The sequence below is a fragment of the Microchirus variegatus genome (genome assembly GCF_963457635.1).
Source record: "Microchirus variegatus genome assembly, chromosome: 2".
NCBI lineage: Eukaryota > Metazoa > Chordata > Actinopteri > Pleuronectiformes > Soleidae > Microchirus > Microchirus variegatus.
In genome coordinates, this window is record NC_139803.1 from 40,157,901 (window position 1) to 40,178,768 (window position 20,868).

A 20,868-nucleotide genomic window follows, 5' to 3' on the forward strand; every position below is an offset into this window, starting at 1 on the left:
ACATACAAACCAGGGGAGTCTCCCCCCTCTGGTGGCCATTCAAGAGAATACAGGTTCAGGCACTTCCACATTGGCTTACATCCAGTTGTATATATATCCAGTCTATGCATCAGAGTTAGCAGTGATCCCAAATGTCTATCAGTTCTTTAATCCAAGGACAGAGAGAAAGACTGAAAAAGTGTTTTGTTTCTTTTTACATAATCTGATCCCAGCAGATCCACAATAACACAGTTACTCGTCAGCCCTTGAGTTTTGGTCTGAACTTGGGCGTGTCGCTCTTCTGTTGGGTAGCAAATTAGGTTTGATCCTCACGATGATCATGAACATGACTCGATCACTCGTCTACAGGTCAAACCGTACCTTGATTTTCACTGGTACGATGCTCACTGGTGTCTTGCTATCCGTGCTAATGTAAGGAAACAACCCATCGGTGAAAGTCTGTGAGAAAGTATAAATGTTGGTGTTTGTGAGCGGGTCTGAGAAAAAAAGCTTTCCTCCGTTCCAGTCGAGATGAACTCTGATCCTCTGGATTGTTTCCTTCACAGGGAGCTCCTCGTCAGGATGTGGTGGAGCAAATGTTGTGTATTTATTGTCGTCAAACTCTATTAGCCAGCAACCATTGTGTGCATCTCCCCACCTGTTACCAGATTCTGTAATCACGCCCACTGACCAGGATCCACAATCTTTAACGTCCACATCCCAGCTCAGAGTCCCTGAGTGAACACTCTTTGATCCCAGGACTGTGACGTAATGATCAAACCGTTCTGGGTTTTTCGGAAGTGCATTTAATTTCTTGTCGTATTTTACACTTCTCAGATCTTCACTAAGCTGAAGATGTCTTTCGGCTGTGTTTGGGTCCAGAATCACAGGGGACCATGTGACCATGTCCTTCATCTTGTCCCATATCTTGTAGGTGAGGTTGCCTGTATGCTTTGCTACGTCTAACAAAGATCCAGGAGCTAACTGTGGATCACCCTGCAGGGGGTGCTGCTTTACTTTTTCCACTGTAGCCTTGTAGTTGTGTAAAAATGCAACATCTGTAGTTTTTAGTTCCTGTTCTGTGGTTCTGATTGCTTCTGAAAGTGCTGAGATTTCTGCTCTCAGACCCCAAATCCTCAACCACATCATGTTGCTCTTCAGTACCTCTTCCATCTGCACCGCAGTGATCCTGGCTGCTTCTTCTTGTAGTAGAAAACACTGAAGCCTCTTAAACTCTTCTTTAATACACGTCTCTGCAAATTGTGCCTGCCTCTTAATTCCCTCTGCCGTGAGATCCCAGTTAACTTGAACTTGACTCAAGCACTCAAGTTTTTCCTGCAGGGGCTTCAAGGATTCCCTGAGGCTTTCCCTGTACTCCTCTGCAGCTTCGTCAATGGGCCTGAATCTGTGTTCGACATGTGTTCTTGAGTCACGACAGACAAGACACACTGGCTGATGATGATCCAAACAGAAAAGCCTTAGTTTCTCAGAGTGCAGACTGCAGAGATCCACTGAAGCGACGTTCTCATGTAGAGTTACCTCCTGAGAGAAAACTTCACACAGGTTCCTTAAGGTCAGGTTATCCAGTGGCTCACTCTCTGAACTTCTTTTACAAACTGGACACTCACGAATCACTTTGTCCGTCCACCATGTCTGCAGACAGCCTTTGCAGAAGCTGTGGCTGCACGACAGCACAACAGGGTTTTTGAAAATTTCAAAACAGACCGGACAAGTAAGGCCCTGCTTTAACCGCTGAGCCATGATCTATCCTTGAATGAAACACGCAAACAATCACACCACAGACAGATCCAGATCAAGGACACGGAGCTCCAAAAAAGTTCCTTCGAGTCAGTAAATTAACCCTCCAAGTACTCCTTCCTGTGTTTGTTCTCGTATGGTGAGAGTGGTGGGTTTGAATCCCTGAGTCCGTCTCCTCAGCAAAGAACAGTCACAAACTGTGTCCTGACCTTGACACTTGTAAACATACTGGGGGGGGGAGTCATGACAGGGAATTTATCACAGGAAACCAAAGTAGCGACGATGCAGAAACCTGAAGAAACCAGTCAGTACAGGTTATGTCAGGCTAGCATAACAAACATTAGCAGGGAACTCAAGGAATTATTTTCTTATCTTTGTGGCAGTAGTTGGTTTTTTTTTGCAAGTCCAAAATATAACCAAGTTACACAACTTGTGTCCCAATGTGTTTGTATAATGCCTAGCAGTCTTAGGTTAGCCACATATCAAAATCTTTCTCAGTGTGATGAAGTGAAAGGACTCACCCAAACATCCTTTACGTCTGTCCCGCACTTTTTTTGACTGAAAAGAAGTTCAAAGTGCACAAAAATGTCTTTAAAAGTTCATCTGTGAGTTTCGAATTGAACAGGAAACTCTTCATTCAGTCACCTTGGGTCCAAGCGGATGTCAACTCTTCTTCTTTCACAGAATCATCATCATCATCGTGTGTCTGGAACATTCGCTCCTGTCAGCTAGCTGCGCGCGCGCCAGGGCGCTTAGCCTGTTAGCACTGCTAGCTAACGACAGAATTAAACTCACTTTACTTCTCGCAGTTCGTCACTTTTCACCACACACTAACTCTGTCAAACACACGAACATCTAATTACACACGTTAAACGAGCGAAATAGCTAAAAAAAATGAACAAGTTCTTCGACTTAGCGGCTAGCCCACCTGTACGGTTTGTGATGATGATGATGCGTTCAAGTACACTGAGGCGTTTTAAATTAGGCTAGAAGCCAAACGAAGAACTAAATTTAAACATTGAACATACATATTAAAGAGATGTTGTTCTTAAATGTTAATTAAAACATTGTGGGTCAAAATAAACAATACAATAACTTCTATATAATCTCTAATATGATTAGGGACACATGCATGGTGTTGTTTTTTAAACAAAAGTAAGAATAACAAAAGAAAGCCACAATTCTGAGAAAATTGAGAATTCTGGCTTTAAATATTGTAGTGAAATAAAATGTAATTCTGAGAAAGAAATCTGAATTCTGAGAGAAAAAGTCAAAATTATAACTGTAATCTCATCTCTCTTATGCATGAAACAACGAAGTACATACAGTACATGAATGGTCCTTGAAGGCAGCATCATTGTGGTGAAACACTGCCCCCTGCTGTTACTGGACCCCCTATTCATTCTTATTGTATTGGTTTATTGTTTTTTCTTACTGTTCTATTAGTATTTTACTCCTGATAACTTATTCAGTGTTTAAAAAAATATATATATATATATTATTTATTTTTATGCAAAGCACTTTGAGTACCTTGCAGATATTGAAAAGTAATAAATAAATATAAACACACAATAGATTTTAAATAGATTATAAATTGCAGTTCAAATTAAGTGGGCTGCACAGCAGGCTCTGTGTATGTTTATGTGTATGTATATATATATGTGTGTGTGTGTGTGTGTGTGTGTGTGTGTGTGTGTGTGTGTGTGTGTGTGTGTGTGTGTATTTTTTCTTTTCAACACAACCAGCTAATGAGTTCATACAGATCACATCAATACTGGACCCCAAACAAGGAGGAATATACACTTCCTGATGCTTTTTATGTATAATATAAAATACACCGGACAATTTAAATACCTATTGACTTCTATGTAGATTTAAAGGATGACGTACAAAAAAAGAAGCTCTAAATGGTGTGATATAGTGTTTTTTTTTTCATTAATAGCAACAAACAGGTTTTGCAAAAGGGTTTTTTAAGTTTATTGAATTTCCAAGATGCACAAACCCTATTTAGAAACAGTAGCTAACAAAATATCCCAAAACATCTTAATTCTGTACATTTGCAAATCATTTTGCCATCAAATCATTTCTTATCAACTGTCCACATTTTTCTATTTTGAGTTCACATTTCTCTTCCTTCATCCATCATTCCAAACTCACATCGTCCTCAGCTCTTCGTCCCACGTCCTCACGTCAATCATCGTCCGTCTGTGTCCGACAAGGTTCGCACACAAGAAACTACAAAAATCCCAGAATCCTTCAGTGAGGTATCAGGCCCTCATGACAGCAGAGGGAAAACAAAAATATATATTTATACATTTACACTTAAACACAAACAGAATTCCTCTTTACAAAAAAAAACATGTTTAAAGCTGCAGTTTTTCTACTATTGCACTAAAAAAAAAGGAGCAAATCATGCATGTACAGTGAATTAAACACAGTGAAATTATTTTTGCCTATTTAATTTAAGATTTTTAACCATATTTTTGTGTTTTTAGTCTTTAATTTTAGCAAATCCTACCATTCAAAAAATAAACATTAACTCAAAAACCTTTAAAATAAACTTAATAAACAGTAAAAATACAGACATTCCAAGATAAAAGTTGTCTGATTTGTGTTTGAGTTAAAATAAAACGATGACAGTACATTTGCATATTTCCAACATCAAAACAACATAACATAATTATGGACTGTCCAGCAGGTCCACAGTCTGTCAACCTTTATGTACAAAACAACAACTTTGAAGTCAACAAAGTCATCAGGAAAATCGTCTGCTGGACAGAACTTAACATCCCAGTGAAAAAAAACAACAACAAATATTTTACTTTTTACTTTTTTTTGTCGTAAATACACACAAATACCAAGGTTCTGCCTGGATGCAGGAAAAGTGCATGGATAAATATACTATTATTATATATAGAAATAAAAGAGAAAATCATTATATTGTTATCACCATAGCCCAGTCTGATTTTATCTTCCACAAAAAAACAACACAACTTGACAAACTTGGAAACTTCGGTGGGTACTTCAGTAAAGTACCCACTTTCCTGCACCAAAGCCCATAGAGAAAATCAACGTTTTTAGCTCATGATGACACAGGAGCTGCTGCTCTCCTGCTTCCTCTTTTTCATAAATCAGTGTCACTTGGGTAAACTGGAATCTTCAAAAGTCACACCAACGTCACAAAAGCACACATTTGATGTCACTGTGTGAGGCAGCAGTGGATCAATATCTCCTGTGTGCTGTGATGTAAAATCAGTGATTTCCTCTATGGACTTTGGTGTGGGTGAGTGATCGGTCCACAAAGCGACACAAACTTCACTTTCCAGACAGAAAAGTCTGTCTTACGGTGAGAAAATGTGCCAAACACATCGTAGACTTTACACTGGTGTAGATTTTAATACGTGAACCTTCTGCTAAGCGGCTAAAATCCTTTGCCAGCCGATAGCACGCAGTTAGCACCGACTACTTGCTAGTACCTCATACAACAAACCTGAATCATCCCTTTATATCACATTTTTGTGACGTGACTAGATAAAACAAAGCACTGAAGAAACACTGACCTTATAAACAGTATGTACAAATAGAAATAGAAGTGAACTGCGATGTAAATAAGAGACAGGAGCCCAGAAGAATCCAGTTTTCACCCAGAGTTCAGGCCTGTAGGAGACAAAAAACAACAACAACAAGACTGTTAGCTTCTGTTAGCTCGTTTGAACACAACACGGACAAGAAACCAAAGGTATTTAAGTAGAAAATTACATTAATTTAGGAAGAAAGTAAAGAAATCTGAAGGGGTTTCCTGTAATGGAGAGCACACAGTAGGTCGGCGGCCATTTTGTGAGCTCTTTTAAGCTCCGTCATTAATTATACAACTCTGTCACAATAACCACTCCAATGAAGTGGATTTTTATGATGAGGTATCTGATATGATATCAGATGGTAGTGATGATGACGATGTTAATGCTAGTTACTGATGGTTTTAGCTAAAGCTAAGCTAAGCGAAGCCTCAAGTTGAGTACTTTGGCCAAAGCCATCTTGGATTTGTTGACAACAGGAGGGACCATTTGAGAGAAATAGAAAACTACAACTACACCTGAATCCATGAAACTATTAGGCCATGTTTAGACTGCAGCCCAAATCGGATATGCTTACAAATCTGTCTAAACAAGTCCTTGGACTGTACCAATCAGGTGGGTGACAATGTCCTCATCTCATCCCTCTCACTGGACCAAAATTGACCAAAAATGGACATCACGTATTATTGAAGAAGACATAAAACAAGACATAGAGACTGCTCAGGAAAATAGACTTACATACAAACCAGGGGAGTCTCCCCCCTCTGGTGGCCATTCAAGAGAATACAGGTTCAGGCACTTCCACATTGGCTTCACCTTCCAGGTGCATACATCCAGTTGTATATATCCAGTCTATGCATCAGAGTTAGCAGTGATCATAAATGTCTATCAGTTCTTTGATCCAAGGCCAGAGAGAAAGACTGAAAAAGTGTTTTTTCCATAATCTGGTCCCATAATCGTCTGTCCTTGAGTTTTGGTCTGAACTTGACCGTCTTTACACGGTAAAATGTCATTTGTTCTGACAGATAAAAGTTCAAGTAAGATAAGTTTATCATATTAGGGAAATTATTTAGTCGTAAATCCTTCTGTTGGGTAGCAAATTGTGACTTGATCACTCGTCTACAGGTCAAACTGTACCTTGATTTTCACTGGTACGATGCTCACTGGTGTCTTGCTTAATGTGTTAATGAAAGGAAACAACCTTTCCGTGAAAGTCTGTGAGAAAGTATAAATGTTGGTGTTTGTGAGCGGGTCTGAGAACGACAGCTTTCCTCCGTTCCAGTCGAGATGAACTCTGATCCTCTGGATTGTTTTCTTCACAGGGAGAACTTTGTTTGTATGTGGTGGAGCAAAAGCTTTGTATTTACTGTTGTAAAACCATATTTCCCAGGAACCAGTCTGTACATCTCCCCACCTGTTACCAGATTCTGTAATCACGCCCACTGCCCAGGATGCATGATCTGTAACGTCCACATCCCAGCTCAGAGTCCCTGAGTGAACACTCTCTGATCCCAGGACTGTGACGAAACAATCAAACCGTTCTGGGTTTTTCGGAAGTGCATTTTCTTTCTCGTCGTATTTTACACTTCTCAGATCTTTACCGAGCTGAAGATGTCTTTCGGCTGTGTTTGGGTCCAGAATCACAGGGGACCATGTGACCATGTCCTTCATCTTGTCCCATATCTTGTAGGTGAGGTTGCCTGTATGCTTTGCTACGTCTAACAAAGATCCAGGAGCTAACTGTGGATCACCCTGCAGGGGGCGCTGCTTTACTTTTCCCACTGTAGCCTTGTAGTTGTGTAGAAATGCAACATCTGTAGTTTTTAGTTCCTGCTCTGTGGTTCTGATTGCTTCAGAAAGTGCTGAGATTTCTCTTCTCAGACCCATAATCCTCAACAGCATCATGTTGCTCTTCTGTACCTCTTCCTTCTGCACTGCAGTGATCCTGGCTGCTTCTTCTTGTTGTAGAAAACACTGAAGCCTCTTAAACTCTTCTTTAATACACGTCTCTGCAAATTGTGCCTGCCTCTTAATTCCCGTTACCGTGAGATCCCAGTTAACTTGAACTTGACTCAAGCGCTCAAGTTTTTCCTGCAGGGGCTTCAAGGATTCCCTGAGGCTTTCCCTGTACTCCTCTGCAGCTTCGTCAATGGGCCGGAATCTGTGTTCGACATGTGTTCTTGAGTCACGACAGACAAGACACACTGGCTGGTGATGATCCAAACAGAAAAGCCTTAGTTTCTCAGAGTGCAGACTGCAGAGATCCACTGAAGCGACGTTCTCATGTAGAGTTACCTCCTGAGAGAAATCGTCACACAGGTTCCTTAAGGTCAGGTTATCCAGTGGCTCACTCTCTGAAATTCTTTTACAAACTGGACACTCACGAATCACTTTGTCCGTCCACCAGGTCTGCAGACAGCCTTTGCAGAAGCTGTGGCTGCACGACAGCACAACAGGGTTTTTGAAAATTTCAAAACAGACCGGACAAGTAAGGCCCTGCTTTAACCGCTGAGCCATTCCTTCGAGTCAGCAACTGAACCCCCAGTTACTCCTTCTCGTGTTTGTTCTCGTATGGTGAGAGCGGTGGGTTTGAATCCTGCCGTCCTTCCCTGTGTCCGTCTCCTCAGCGAAGAACAGTCACAAACTGTGTCCTGGTTTGACACTTACATACTGGCAGGAGTCATGTCAACAGTGATGATGCAGAAAAATGAAGAAACCAGTCTGTCAGCATGGCAGACTAGCATAACAAACATAGCAGGGAATTCAAGGAACTATTAAAATCTTTGTGGCAGTAGTTGGGGTTTTTTAAGTCCAAAATATAAACAAGTTACACAACTTGTGTCTCAATGTGATTTAACAGGAAACTCTTAAGGTTCATGAAGTCACAGCGATCAGTTCATCCTTGGGTCCAAGCAAATGTCCATGCCAAATCTTTAAAGATTCCTTCATATAATGTCCACAAGAATGGACGGACACATGGACAATCAGCCTCCTCATACTTTCTACGCGTGCATCGCCGTAGATGTCCTCTAGGGGTCACGTGAATTGAACATCGCCATCCCTTTAATGCCACGCAGACCAGTCAGGTTGGCGGCTCGATCTTCTTTCGGGTTAAAGGATGGTAACCATGGAAACTTGCTAGAGGTACATTGAGGAAGTCCGCCAGTATCCCACGCATGTACCACTCCCTCAAACAATACAAGGAAATACAAATGAGGTCAATTTCCTGGTAATTTACTGGAAAGGAACGCAAGATGAGGTATGCAGAGAGAGCTGACATTTAACAGACTTTGCAGCCTCGGGTACCAAAATCTGACATCAACTGACCCACAATAAAAGTACTGAGTTTCGTACCCAGCACTTATTGACACTAGAGATGTACCTATGTCACTTTTCCTTGTCCAATATCAATGCCAATATCCCTACATTGAGCATCGTCTGATATTTATATCCATCTAACACAGTTACCTTTTAATGATCAAGCTGTTCCAATATCTGATCAAGTGATTTTGACTCATACTGACACTGAGTATTGGATCGGCTCACCAGACTTTGACACTCAAGATTTAAATTACCAACCTTTCAGTTTCTTTTCACCAGCTGCTCACACTGCAGACTATTTACTCTATAAACAAAACTGATCGCTGCAGCATGTGTAGGGTAGTTTTTCCTTACCCTGGTGGAAGGTCTAAGGACAGAGGATGTTACCAACCCTGTGAAGTCCCGTGAGACAAACTTTGTTTTGTAAACTGTGGGCTATATAAATAAAGATTGATTGATAAAGATTGATTAATGTGGGCGTGTCATGCGCCGATGAGAAGGGGAACTCCAAATGTTCAGCCCTCTGGTGGCCGTTCAAGAGAATACAGGTTCAGGCACTTCCACATTGGCTTCACCTTCCAGTTGTATACATCCAGTTGTATATATATATATCCAGTCTATGCATCAGAGTTAGCAGTGATCCCAAATGTCTATCAGTTCTTTTATTCCAGGCCAGAGAGAAAGACTGAAAAAGTATTTTGTTTTTTTCCATAATCTGGTCCCAGCAGATCCACAACAGGGCGTGTTCCTCTTTACACGGTAAAATGTTATTTGTTCTGACAGACAAAAGTTCCAGTAAGATAAGTTTATCATATCAGGGAAATTATTTAGTCGTAAATCCTTCTGTTGGGTAGCAAATTAGGTTTGATCCTCAAGATGATCATGAACATGACTCGATCACTCGTCTACAGGTCAAACCTTACCTTCATTTTCACTGGTACGATGCTCACTGGTGTCTCGCTTATCGTGTTGATGAAAGGAAACAAACTTTCGGTGAAAGTCTGTGAGAAAGTATAAATGTGGGTGTTTGTGAGCGGGTCTGAGAACGACAGCTTTCCTCTGTTCCAGTCGAGATGAACTCTGATCCTCTGGATTGTTTTCTTCACAGAGAGCTCTTCGTCTGTATGTGGTGGAGCAAAAGCTTTGTATTTATTTTTGTCAAAAAATATTTCACACCAACCATTCGGTGCATCTCCCCACCTGTCAAAAGATTCTGTAATCATGCCCACTGACCAGTTTGCACAATCTTTAACGTCCACATCCCAGCTCAGAGTCCCTGAGTGAACACTCTCTGATCCCAGGACTGTGACGAAACAATCAAACCGCTCTGGGTTTTTGGGAAGTGCATTTTCTTTCTCGTCAAATTTTACACTTCTCAGATCTTCACTAAGCTGAAGATGTCTTTCGGCTGTGTTTGGGTCCAGAATCACAGGGGTGTAGGTGACCATGTCCTTCATCTTGTCCCATATCTTGTAGGTGAGGTTGCCTGTATGCTTTGCAACGTCTAACAAAGATCCAGGAGCTAACTGTGGATCACCCTGCAGGGGGTGCTGCTTTACTTTTTCCACTGTAGCCTTGTAGTTGAGTAGAAATGCAACATCTGCAGTTTTTAGTTCCTGCTCTGTGGTTCTGATTGCTTCTGAAAGTGCTGAGATTTCTCTTCTCAGACCCATAATCCTCAACGCCATCTTGCTGCTCTTCTTTACCTCTTCCATCTGCACTGCAGTGATCCTGGCTGCTTCTTCTTGTTGTAGAAAACACTGAAGCCTCTTAAACTCTTCTTTAATACACGTCTCTGTAAATTGTGCCTGCCTCTTAATTCCCTTTGCCGTCAGATCCCAGTTAACTTGAACTTGACTCAAGCGCTCAAGTTTTTCCTGCAGGGGCTTCAAGGATTCCCTGAGGCTTTCCCTGTACTCCTCTGCAGCTTCGTCAATGGGCCGGAATCTGTGTTCGGCATGTGTTCTTGAGTCACGACAGACAAGACACACTGGCTGGTGATGATCCAAACAGAAAAGCCTTAGTTTCTCAGAGTGCAGACTGCAGAGATCCACTGAAGCGACGTTCTCATGTAGAGTTACCTCCTGAGAGAAATCGTCACACAGGTTCCTTAAGGTCAGGTTATCCAGTGGCTCACTCTCTGAACTTCTTTTACAAACTGGACACTCATGAATCACTTTGTCTGTCCACCAGGTCTGCAGACAGCCTTTGCAGAAGCTGTGGCTGCACGACAGCACAACAGGGTTTTTGAAAATGTCAAAACAGACCGGACAAGTAAGGCCCTGCTTTAATCGTTGAGCCATGATCTATCCTTGAATGAAACACGCAAACAATTACACCACAGACAGATCCAGATCAAGGACACTTAGCTCCAAAAGTTTTCTTTGAGTCAGCAACTGAAACCCTCCAAGTACTCCTTCCTGTGTTTGTTCTCGTATGGTGAGAGTGGTGGGTTTGAATCCTGCCGTCCTTCCCCGTGTCCGTCTCCTCAGCGATGAACAGTCACAAACTGTGTCCTGGTTTGACACTTGTAAACATACTGGGAGGAGTCATGTCAACAGTCATGTCAACAGTCATGTCAAAAGTGAAAGCAAAAGTACAGAAACCTGAAGAAACCAGTCAGTTCAGCATGGGAGACTAGCATAACAAACATGGCAGGGAATTCAAGGAATTATTCAAATCTTTCTGACAGTAGTTGTTTTTTTTTAAGTCCAATATATATATATATATATAACATATTTACACTTGTGTCTCAATGTGATTGTATAATGCGTACCATCCTTGGGTTAGTCACAATCCAAAGTCTTTCTCAATCTGATGAAGTGATAGGACACACCCAAACCTTCTTATCTGTCCTGTATGATTCATGTTTATTCTTTTGCAGCCACCATTATATTGTGATTCATCACACAGGCCTTTATACAGCGTATACATATTTTTTTAAATATATTTGCTCCTCTGGTTTGAAGCGCATTGACTGGGGCACTTACAATTTCCTCATTTGGATTTAACAGATTATCAGATAACAGACACAGAAGAGTGAAGTAGACTAAAAGCAGGCAACAGTGGTTGTCACAGCGGTCAGTTCATCCTTGGGTCCAAGCTAATGTCTGTGCCAAGGATTCCTTCAAGATGTTCTGCAGATATAATGTCCACAAGAATGGACGGACACGTGGACAATCTGCAGTAATTCCTGCAGCTAATGCTGCTGCTCATAGGGCCTACTCATACTTTCTACACCTGCGTCTTTGTCGATGTCCTCTGGGTGCCGTGTGACCAGTCCGGTTTAGCGGCTTGAACTTTTTCGGTTAAAGGATGCTAACCATGGAAACTTGCTTAAGATACAATGGGTACAATGAGGAAATGTACCACAATGAGGTACAATGAGGAAATGTACCACTCCCTCTAAGAATACAAGGAAATGCAAATGAGGACAATTTCCTGGTAAGTAAAGCGATAAGAGATAATAGGTCAGCGTTATCGCCATTACTAGAACAGAACACGCAGAGACAGCCGACAGAGACTTTGCAGCCTTGGGTACCAAAATCTGGCATCAACTAACCCACAATAGTAGTAGAAAGTTTCATACCCAGCACTTATTGACACTAGAGATGTACTTATGTCACTTTTCCTTGTCCAACATTAATGCCAATTAGAGTTTAGATTCTCTGCCCGAGCCCAATATTTCCCGCCACTATCCTCGGGCCGGGCCGGGCCGGGTCGGGCCCTTGATCAAGCATTTGTGTTTTTTCTCCCTCGTTGCGTACGCGTGGTATGTTATAGCACGTCGTATTGCGTGAAGGTGTAAAAACCTGCGGCCGTGAACGCATCATTTAAAAACCAGGAAGTGTATCATCACTAGCAACATATGCGTTCATGGAAGCGGATCTCAGCGGCTCTGTTATTGTTGTAAATTAGACTGTGGCAGCAGGTACAACGAGCTCCTGTTGTAGTGAGGACATGGACGTACGTGTACATTTACGGCTCGTAATTACAGTTAATATGTCGGGCTGGGTTGGGCTCGGACACAACGGGCTCAGGCTCAGGTTGAGCTTGATTTTTTGGGCCCGATCTAAGCTCTAATGCCAATATCCCTACTGATATTTATATCCATCTAATACAGTTACCTTTTAATGATCAAGCTGTTCCAATATCTGATCAAGTGATTTTGACTCATACCGACACCGAGTATTGGATCGGCTCACCATACTTTGACACTCAAGATTTAAATTAGCAACCTTTCAGTTTCTTTTCACCAGCCGCTCACACTGCAGACTATTTACTCTATAAACAAAACTGATCCCTTGCGGTATGTGGGCGTGTCATGCGCCGCTGAGAAGGGGAACTCCAAATGTTCCGCCCCAGGGGTCATGTGCTGCCATGCCACACGTTGTGTTTATGTAATTGCCGATCAGTGGCCACATGAACCCGTCCCCTCTCTCGCACTCTCTCTCTCTCTCTGTCTTCAAATGACTGCTCCTATAAAAAGCCAGCTGACCCTGCTGCGACTCTGACCTGCCAGGCAGCCCCGTCGATGTCCGGCAGCAGCTGAAGCTCTCCGCGTATACACACACACACACATAACAAACACCTGCCACCGTCTGACCTTTCACTACATGTCCGAGGTGCCGCTTGCACACTTTCAAACACCAATGAAGACGTGTATATCAATCTAATCCTCTACATCTGCCGTGAAATCAGACTTCACCAGATACTGCCGAGGGGGCGCAGACGCAGTAGTTTTACTATGAAGAAATCACTTTTAGGGTTATTATTTAAGTTGTGGTGCGTAAGTGTCTTGTTGTGGGGAGATTGCGGGCTGTCGCCACTCCCGCTACTGTCTGTTAGCAGATATCCAGCCTTGCAAGTTCAAGGCTACCGACACAGAAGTGTCTCCTCAGAACCAGGAGGCTTCACGAAGTCTCGGGTCTCACGAGAAACAAGTATTGCTTAACGACACTACACACGAACACAACCTCTAGCAAGCTAACTATGTACCGGCTATAAGATCAAGGCAGGGATAGAGTTATTTTAGATGAAAATGAAGTAGAGCGACATTTTGCTAGCAAAGCGAAAATGACTCCAAACAGATTGGAGTATTTTATGACCTGGGGATGCAGGGAACAAATAATGGAACATCATTTCTGTTCACTCGACAACAATAAAAACAAACCAAAAGCTACATACTGCAGCTTTAAACATAGCGCACAGCACATATAAAACTATGATATATAAGTACTTTTTTGGAACTCTTCACAAAATCCTATTTAAAAACACTCAACAAAACAATGGGAACCATGATGCTGCCTTCCTTCATGTGCAACCTGAACATTTGTGATCCCACAAACCAAACATGTCTAATGCTAACATGCTACGACGATACACTGGAATGGACTTGTGGGATCAGTTGCACATGCGTGGAATGCCGGGGAGACACAGAAGCTAATTTTAGCATGAACTGGACTGCAAGTGTGAATACACTGGACGAAATGCTAATGGTCACTGGAATGTTAAAATGTCATGTCATGACATTATAAATATGCTGAGCTGATTGATTTTGGGTTAAATATTGACAGACGCGTCTCACCTGAGCTGCTGTTCATCTGTGCTCCACCACAAAGCTCATGGTGGTCCCATCGAACGAAGGCGGGGCAATAATCCGCGGCCCCTGCTGGGACGTGATGCTGATTAGCGGCTGCTTGAAGCCCTGCACTGGCCTGCCGGTGGTGGCCTGCTGTTGAGCACCAAACGCTGCGTACGGAGACTTCCCCGTGGCCATGTAGAAGGGGCTCTCCACGTACATGGCCTCGGGCTGCTGCGACGGCGCATTCTCCGCCCTCTCCACCTCCGAATGCATCGACATCTGCGACTGCACCAGCGTCCGGGCCTGGATCACTGACGGCGTGGGCATAAATCCCGGGTAGATCATATAAGTGTGTCCGTATGCTCCGGGACTGAGAGCCAGAGGTGAGATGGGCATGGGCAGAGGGGTCATGGGAGGCTGCGGCATGGGCACGTCTACGTACTGACCCGTTTCTGGGTCAAAGAGACGCTTGCTGGCCGGCTGCACGGGAGTGTCCACCAGGTAGTAGTTCCCGGTGGTGGGATCCAGGAGCATCTTCCTCTGCGTGGCCTGGAAGGGGTCGATGGCGGGAGCAGGGGTGATTGCCGGGGAGAAGCAGTACATTTGTGGCTGATTGGCGGGCATGCCCAACGGCAGGGAGTGGTAGATGGTAGCAGGATGGATTTCCGGAGAGCACGTCTCCATCACCACGCTGGGGTGCTTTGGGGTCTGGCTGTGGTCTTCCAGGCCCCTGGTACCAGATCCCAAGTATCCAGGAGGAGTGGTAGGCTGCGAGTGAGCGTTAGATGTAAACAATGAGGTTTTATCTGCGGGTTTATCTGCGGGCTGTCTGCTGCTGGTTTGGGACTTAAGCGGAATGGTTAGGTAGTCCTCGTTGTCCTGTGAAGATCTGTCCACCTCCTTCCATTCGGCGCCTTCGTTCCGGCTGTACCTCGGCCGGCTGACTTTTAAGGACCCAGGCTGTTTGGGGGATTTCGGGAGAAAGTGTTTGGCACTGAAAGGTGTTTGCGTGACGGTGTTTGGCTGAGTCGCCTTCGTGGACGCGGAAGCCTTGAGGCTGGAGCTGAGGCTGAACATGTGTTTACTGCCTGAAGCGGAGCCAGTGGTTTGCGCCGCCTTAGCGAAGAGCCTGTCGTCGAAGCTGCCGGACGTGGGAAGGTCCTTGAAAAGGTCTTTGTTGTCACGCTTTGGCAGGTTCTCACCACTGACCAGCGCTCCCGCTGCTGCTGCTGCTGCTGCTGCTGCTGCTGCTGCTGCTGCTGCTGCTGCTGCTGCGGCCACTGATGATGTCGTTGGTGGCATCTTCTCAGTGCTGGGATATGAGTCTCCTCTGATGTTCTTGTCCATGTTCAACCCGCTGGCTCCGTCCTCCTCAGGTCGTCCATGATCCTCCCTGGCTAACAGTGGCAGCACGTGGCTGTCTGTTAGAAGCAGAGGCCTGTTCTTCCTTTTCCACTCGTTCTTGTCAAACACGTAGAGCTGCTCCATGGTCTTCACAGCCGCCTGGAGTTTTTCCAAAGCACCCAGCTTTGCCATTTTTGACTCCGGCTTCTTCTCCGTTACGTCTGATATTTTGTCCACTTTCTTTGAAGCTAATCTGCTCTCAGTTTTTGAACCAACGCCTCCCTCTGAGGAATTACTAACGGCTGCTCTCCCTGCTGCAAACTGCAGTGGAATGCTTTTGGCGCCCTCTGGAGACGATCTGTCGAACTCTGATGTTTCTTGTTTAGACGAATCAAAAGTCCCACATTGCTTTGCGTTACTATTTGTGTTCACAGACTGACATTTGATCACAATAGGTGACACAGAGTTCAGATTCCGATGTGTCGTCTGCTTCTTGTGCTCTTGGTGACTCTCAGCTGAGGCCAAGTGTGATTTGTTGTCGTTGTTGTCCAGAGAAACAAAGTGATAGGAGCTTTTACAGAGTTTACGCACGTCCCTCACTTGGTGAATGGGCGTTTGCAGTTTGCCTTTGTTATCTCTGATGTCTCTAACCATGAAATGTGGCACTTTGTCAGAGGACTCACCCTTCAGAGCTGCAGCCAGCGCTTGGCTTTTCAACTCGTCTGTTCTGCAGCCGATGTTCGGAGCGCGCAGCTTGGAGACGCTGAACGGCTCCGCTTTGTTGTCCCTGACGCTCCTTAAATTGATTTTAATCTCGGGAGATTTGGACGTGGTTCTCCCGGAGTCTGCGACGCACAGAGTGCCGTCAGGGCGCAGCTTGGCGTCTCCTTCAGCCGCGCACAGAGAGTCCTCTCTGCTCTGCAGCTGCTCTGCGGCTTCGTCTTCGTCACTTTGCGGCAGTTGGATACTTGGCACGAACAAATGCGACATTTTGGTGGCTTTGCCGCTCTCCGCTGAGCCCTGGTCCCCCTCGCCAGCTTTGTTGTAAACTGACGGCGGCTTCTCCTCCCGGGTTTGATCGCTTTTACGATCCTTCTGAAACTCTAGCTCCTCGTCCTTCCAGCATCTGAACGCGCTATTCTGGCTGCGGAGGAGCGTGTTTTTAGACGCGTCCACTGCGCCTTTTAAAGTGTCAATTCCAACCTCGTTCGCCGGCGGCTCCAAATTAGTTTCTGGTGCGTCGCGTCTCTGAGAGTCGCTCTTGGTATCACAGGAGCCGCTGTCCAAGATGTCCCCTAATTCATCCAAGCGCATGATGGTGTAGTCAGAGCTGCTCTCCGAGACCCTGGAGCTGTGCGTGTGCAGCTCCCTGCCCGCTTTACCCCTGTGCACACCGTCGCTCTCGTGGTGCACAAAGCACGGAGAAGGCGCCTGCAGCGGCTCGCTGATCTCCCCTCTCTCCATCTTGCGCTCCTGCTCGAATTGCATCTTCTTCGAAATCACATTTTTAAGGAGGCTCGAGGCGAAGATGGCTTTCTTGTGAGTGCCTTCCATGCTTTTAGGCGGCGGCGGTGGCTTGCTGGCCTCTCTCCTCTGCGCGCTTGGGAAACTGTCGGTAACTTCATCCGTGGAACGTGATCCTGCGGCGTTTTGTGCAAAGTCCGTGCGTCTTTCAGCGCCGGGCATTCCCGAGTTGACATTGCACCGAAAATTCAGCGTCTCTGTGAGTGTAATCACTCCACTGTGACCCTGGCTGAATTTCCCCATCAGCTCTATTTTCTTGGTGGATGATGACGCGCTGTGGGGGTCCCCACGCAGGGTGAAGAGTTTGCTGGTGGGCGGTTTGACGCTCGCCAGCGCGATGCCCTTATAACCAATATTCTCTAAGTTTTTGGCGATTTCAAACGAGTTCTGGCGGGAGACGATGCTTTGGCCCTGGCGTGGCGCGTTCATGTTGCCATATTTCAGGTCGACGAACGTGGACCACCTGTTGATGCCGCGCTCTGACGCCGAGGAATCGCTGGAGGAGCTGAAACCAAATGCGTCAAAGTAAGGATACGCCAGGCTCTTGAAGGCTTTGGCTGTCAGGTTGCGCACCTCCTTGTCGGCGTCGTCCAGCTCACTGACGGCGCTGGACGCACCGCTGGAACCCCCGGTGACCTCTTTCCCCCTCAACCTCCCCCCGCCGAAGTGAACGCGTCGGGGCAGAGCTATGAAACACTTTGCCTTGTCACACAGCGACTCAGCCTTCGTGTCAACCCCCCTCAACACATAACGACTCATGTCTCCGGAGCGCTTGGCATGATAAAGAATATTCCCCTCATCTTGGATGCTGCCAGGGTCATTTATAGCCCGAGAAGTGGCCGTGATTGACAGATGGATCTGCCCACTGCTCTGCTGCTGCTGCTGCTGGATCTTTGACACACTCTCGTCTGAACTGGAGATCTTGTCCGCCTCGCACAGATCACCTTCCAGCAGAGTGCTGACTGTTGCTGCGCCTCCATGGCCGCTGCCGCTGCTGCTGCTCTCCACCTTCGCTCCATCCCTGTCCAGAGCCGCCGCGTAATCGACAAACGTGTACACCTGGTTGTCATCCTCCCAGCTGGTGGAGGAGCCAACCCGGGGCTCGTCGTCGTCGTCGTCGTCGTCGTCCGCCTCGCACAGCTGGATCTCGTGCGTCGTAATGTAATGGGACTCGTCCTCTGTTGCGCACGGGACGCTGTCGTCACAAAGCACCACGCTGACGTCATCGTCCTCCTCACAGTCGTCAGACTCGCTCCTCCAGCTCAGATAAAAGTCCCCACAGTGTAATTCCTCTTCTCCTTCTTGTGTGTTCGGGGTTTTGTCGCTTCCAGAATCATCTGGATGCGTAATTACGCGCGCGCGTTTGTCCTCCTCCTCCTCCGATTTCACATGATGAACTGATGGATCAACAGCCTCTGCACGTCCTCCAACATCAGAGTCGTCCTTCTTCATAGTTTCAATGTCCCTTTTTATCGCCAAGTCACGCGTTATTGCGCACGGAGCTCCTGCGCTGTTCTCCTCAGTAAGGACAGACGTTTGGTTTCTTGCGCCAAAGCGACGGTCTTTCCCAGCTGCTGTCCCGCCTGTCCTCGCGCACCCCAACTCCAAATCGGCGTATTCGCTTTCCTCCGTCTCCTCCGCGGCATCCTCGTGTCCGTGCGCCGGTTTCTGAAGCACATACTTCACCGCCTGCAGAGTCGCCGGCGTCTCCACGCAGCTCTGCTCGGCGTCCATGGCTGAAGTGGCCGCGTTTAGTTTACATTGAGTTTCCGACAGACAAGAAGCGACAGAGATGGATGAGCGCGCATGCACAGCGCGGTCATGGACGCGCTCCAAACATTCCAGTTCTGCGCATCATGAAGCCCAAAGCAGCGCATCCAAAACAGAGCGGAGACTTTACCGACGACTGTCTGGGCCACAGGACTCTCAAGCTGGGGTTTGCGGACCCTTAGAGGACGCTGGGAGGACCAGCATTTAAACATGGGTTCATTAAAGGTGATTGATACCAATGTAAAAGTATAAACACAAACCAAAGTGCATAATTCTGGGAAAGTGGAACATGCAATGCAAACAATTACAGGTTTTCCCCTTTTTTGTATTATTTCAGGTAAATCCAGGGGTGTCTCAATCAAGTTTGGGGGGCCCCAGGGGCCGGGCTCAGCTGTAGCAGCTGCAGGGTAAAACAACCCAAAACAACATGGTGCAATAATGTTTTAAAACTGAATGTATCTCTGAAAATTATGGTGGAAAACTATCGTATGTAACAATGAATGCAGAGATCATTACGCAATAAAAATCAGGCTTATGCAGTTTAAGTGTAAGTTTGCTATGACTAACCTTGACTTGTGACCTTTGACCACCAAAATCAAGTCCGAGTGAGCATCTGTCCCAGATGTGAAGAAATTCCCTGAAGGTCTTTCTGAGAAAAGGGAAAACAGTAGCATTATGTTTTTGTTATATTATCATATGACATGTTTTTTTTTTGCTCTGTATCCTGGTTGCCGTGACAACACATCTAATGAAAAGTATATTTAGAGCAGATCTGAGGTATCAGTGGATAACATGATAACATGTCTGTGCAGACACACACACACACACTCACCTCACTGGCTGTTTTTAAAAATACATGTGCAGCTCAAATGTAGGCTCCACTGTAAAAATGTGGAGTGTGTGTGTGTGTGTGTGTGTGTGTGTGTGTGTGTGTGTGTGTGTGTGTGTGTGTGTGTGTGCAGGGGTTTTGTGTCACCTCACATGGAGACAGTCTGGCAGATAAACACCCAAGTGACAACAACTCAGCAACAAGTGACTTCAGAGTGGACTGAGCTGCTGGCCACGTTCCACTGCTGTGGATCTCTGCAGGTTAGTCTGTGTCAGTGGGGGCCAGTCTGAGGCCAGGGGCCCCTTCACTTTCACAGACGCCTGAGGTTCCGCAGCAAAAATAAATCAAGTTCAGAGTGTCATTATTCTCCTCTGAGGACTCCATAAGGACAGTGTTTATCCGATAACGAGTTAAAGCTGCACTCTGCAACTTTTCACATTACACCAGGACTGCTTGAGGGAAGGCGGAGACGCAACACCAACGCTAGTAAAGTGAGACGGCGGCAGATGTAAGATTAAAGAAATAACCCCGGTTCTCTGAAGCATGAGCCAGGTGACTTGAAAGAGAACTTAAGGTTAAGAACATAACCCCAGTTCTCTGAAACATGAGCAAGGTAACACAAACAGAGAACTTTAGGTTAAGGAAATAACCCCAGTTCTCCGAAACATGAGCGAGGTGACACATCTGAAAGAGAACATTAGGTTAAGGAAATAACCCCAGTTCTCTGAAACATGAGCGGGGTGAGTTGAAAAAGAACTTGAGGTTAAGGGCATGACTACGGTTCTCTGAAACATAAGCAAGGTGACTTAAAAGAGAACTTTAGGTTAAGAAAATAACCCCAGGTCTCTGAAACTTGAGTGAGGTGACACATATTTTGTTTCACTTTTCCTTTAACTGTAATTATATAATAATACATCTTAAGACACTTATTAAAAGGTCATAAAATCAAAGACTTTATTTATAATTATAATATATTATAATAAGAATCTTATGGCAGCAAATATGCGCCCCATACTTAATCTAATCCACTTTGTTTTGGGATGGAGAGCTTTTATTTTGTTATAAAGTATCCTGTTAATTCAGGAAAAACAGCCAATTAAGATGTTTTTGGAAGAATTATTGTGGTAATTCTAAAAAAAACAGGCAAAATTTGATTTTTTTAATGTAAATCATCTCATTAATTG

The 20,868-nt window shown here is 45.1% G+C and overlaps 3 protein-coding genes across 3 annotated transcripts; all 3 read right to left on the reverse strand.

Annotated features, from left to right (window-relative positions):
- Window positions 1-342: 342 nt before the first annotated feature.
- On the reverse strand, window positions 343-7,829 carry LOC310941960 (uncharacterized protein; the record flags this gene model as incomplete). Its single annotated transcript, XM_083907221.1, has 3 exons — window positions 343-1,743; window positions 1,852-1,965; window positions 6,435-7,829. 3 exons carry the CDS (start codon window positions 7,827-7,829, stop codon window positions 343-345), a joined length of 2,910 nt encoding a protein of 969 aa, XP_083763347.1.
- Window positions 3,707-19,309, reverse strand: cUnh4orf54 (chromosome Un C4orf54 homolog). The gene is made up of 2 exons (XM_083909821.1): window positions 14,221-19,309; window positions 3,707-5,394 (listed from the first exon to the last, which is right to left on the reverse strand). Exon 1 carries the CDS (start codon window positions 18,817-18,819, stop codon window positions 14,233-14,235), a length of 4,587 nt encoding a protein of 1,528 aa, XP_083765947.1. The 5' UTR covers window positions 18,820-19,309; the 3' UTR covers window positions 3,707-5,394; window positions 14,221-14,232.
- On the reverse strand, window positions 9,384-10,936 carry LOC310941969 (zinc-binding protein A33-like; the record flags this gene model as incomplete). Its single annotated transcript, XM_083907233.1, has 1 exon — window positions 9,384-10,936. One exon carries the CDS (start codon window positions 10,934-10,936, stop codon window positions 9,539-9,541), a length of 1,398 nt encoding a protein of 465 aa, XP_083763359.1. The 3' UTR covers window positions 9,384-9,538.
- Window positions 19,310-20,868: the final 1,559 nt, after the last annotated feature.

Coding starts and splice junctions, on each gene's coding strand:
- cUnh4orf54 (XM_083909821.1), bottom strand. CDS start 18,819: ATGGACGCCGAGCAGAGCTGCGTGGAGACGCCGGCGACTCTGCAGGCG.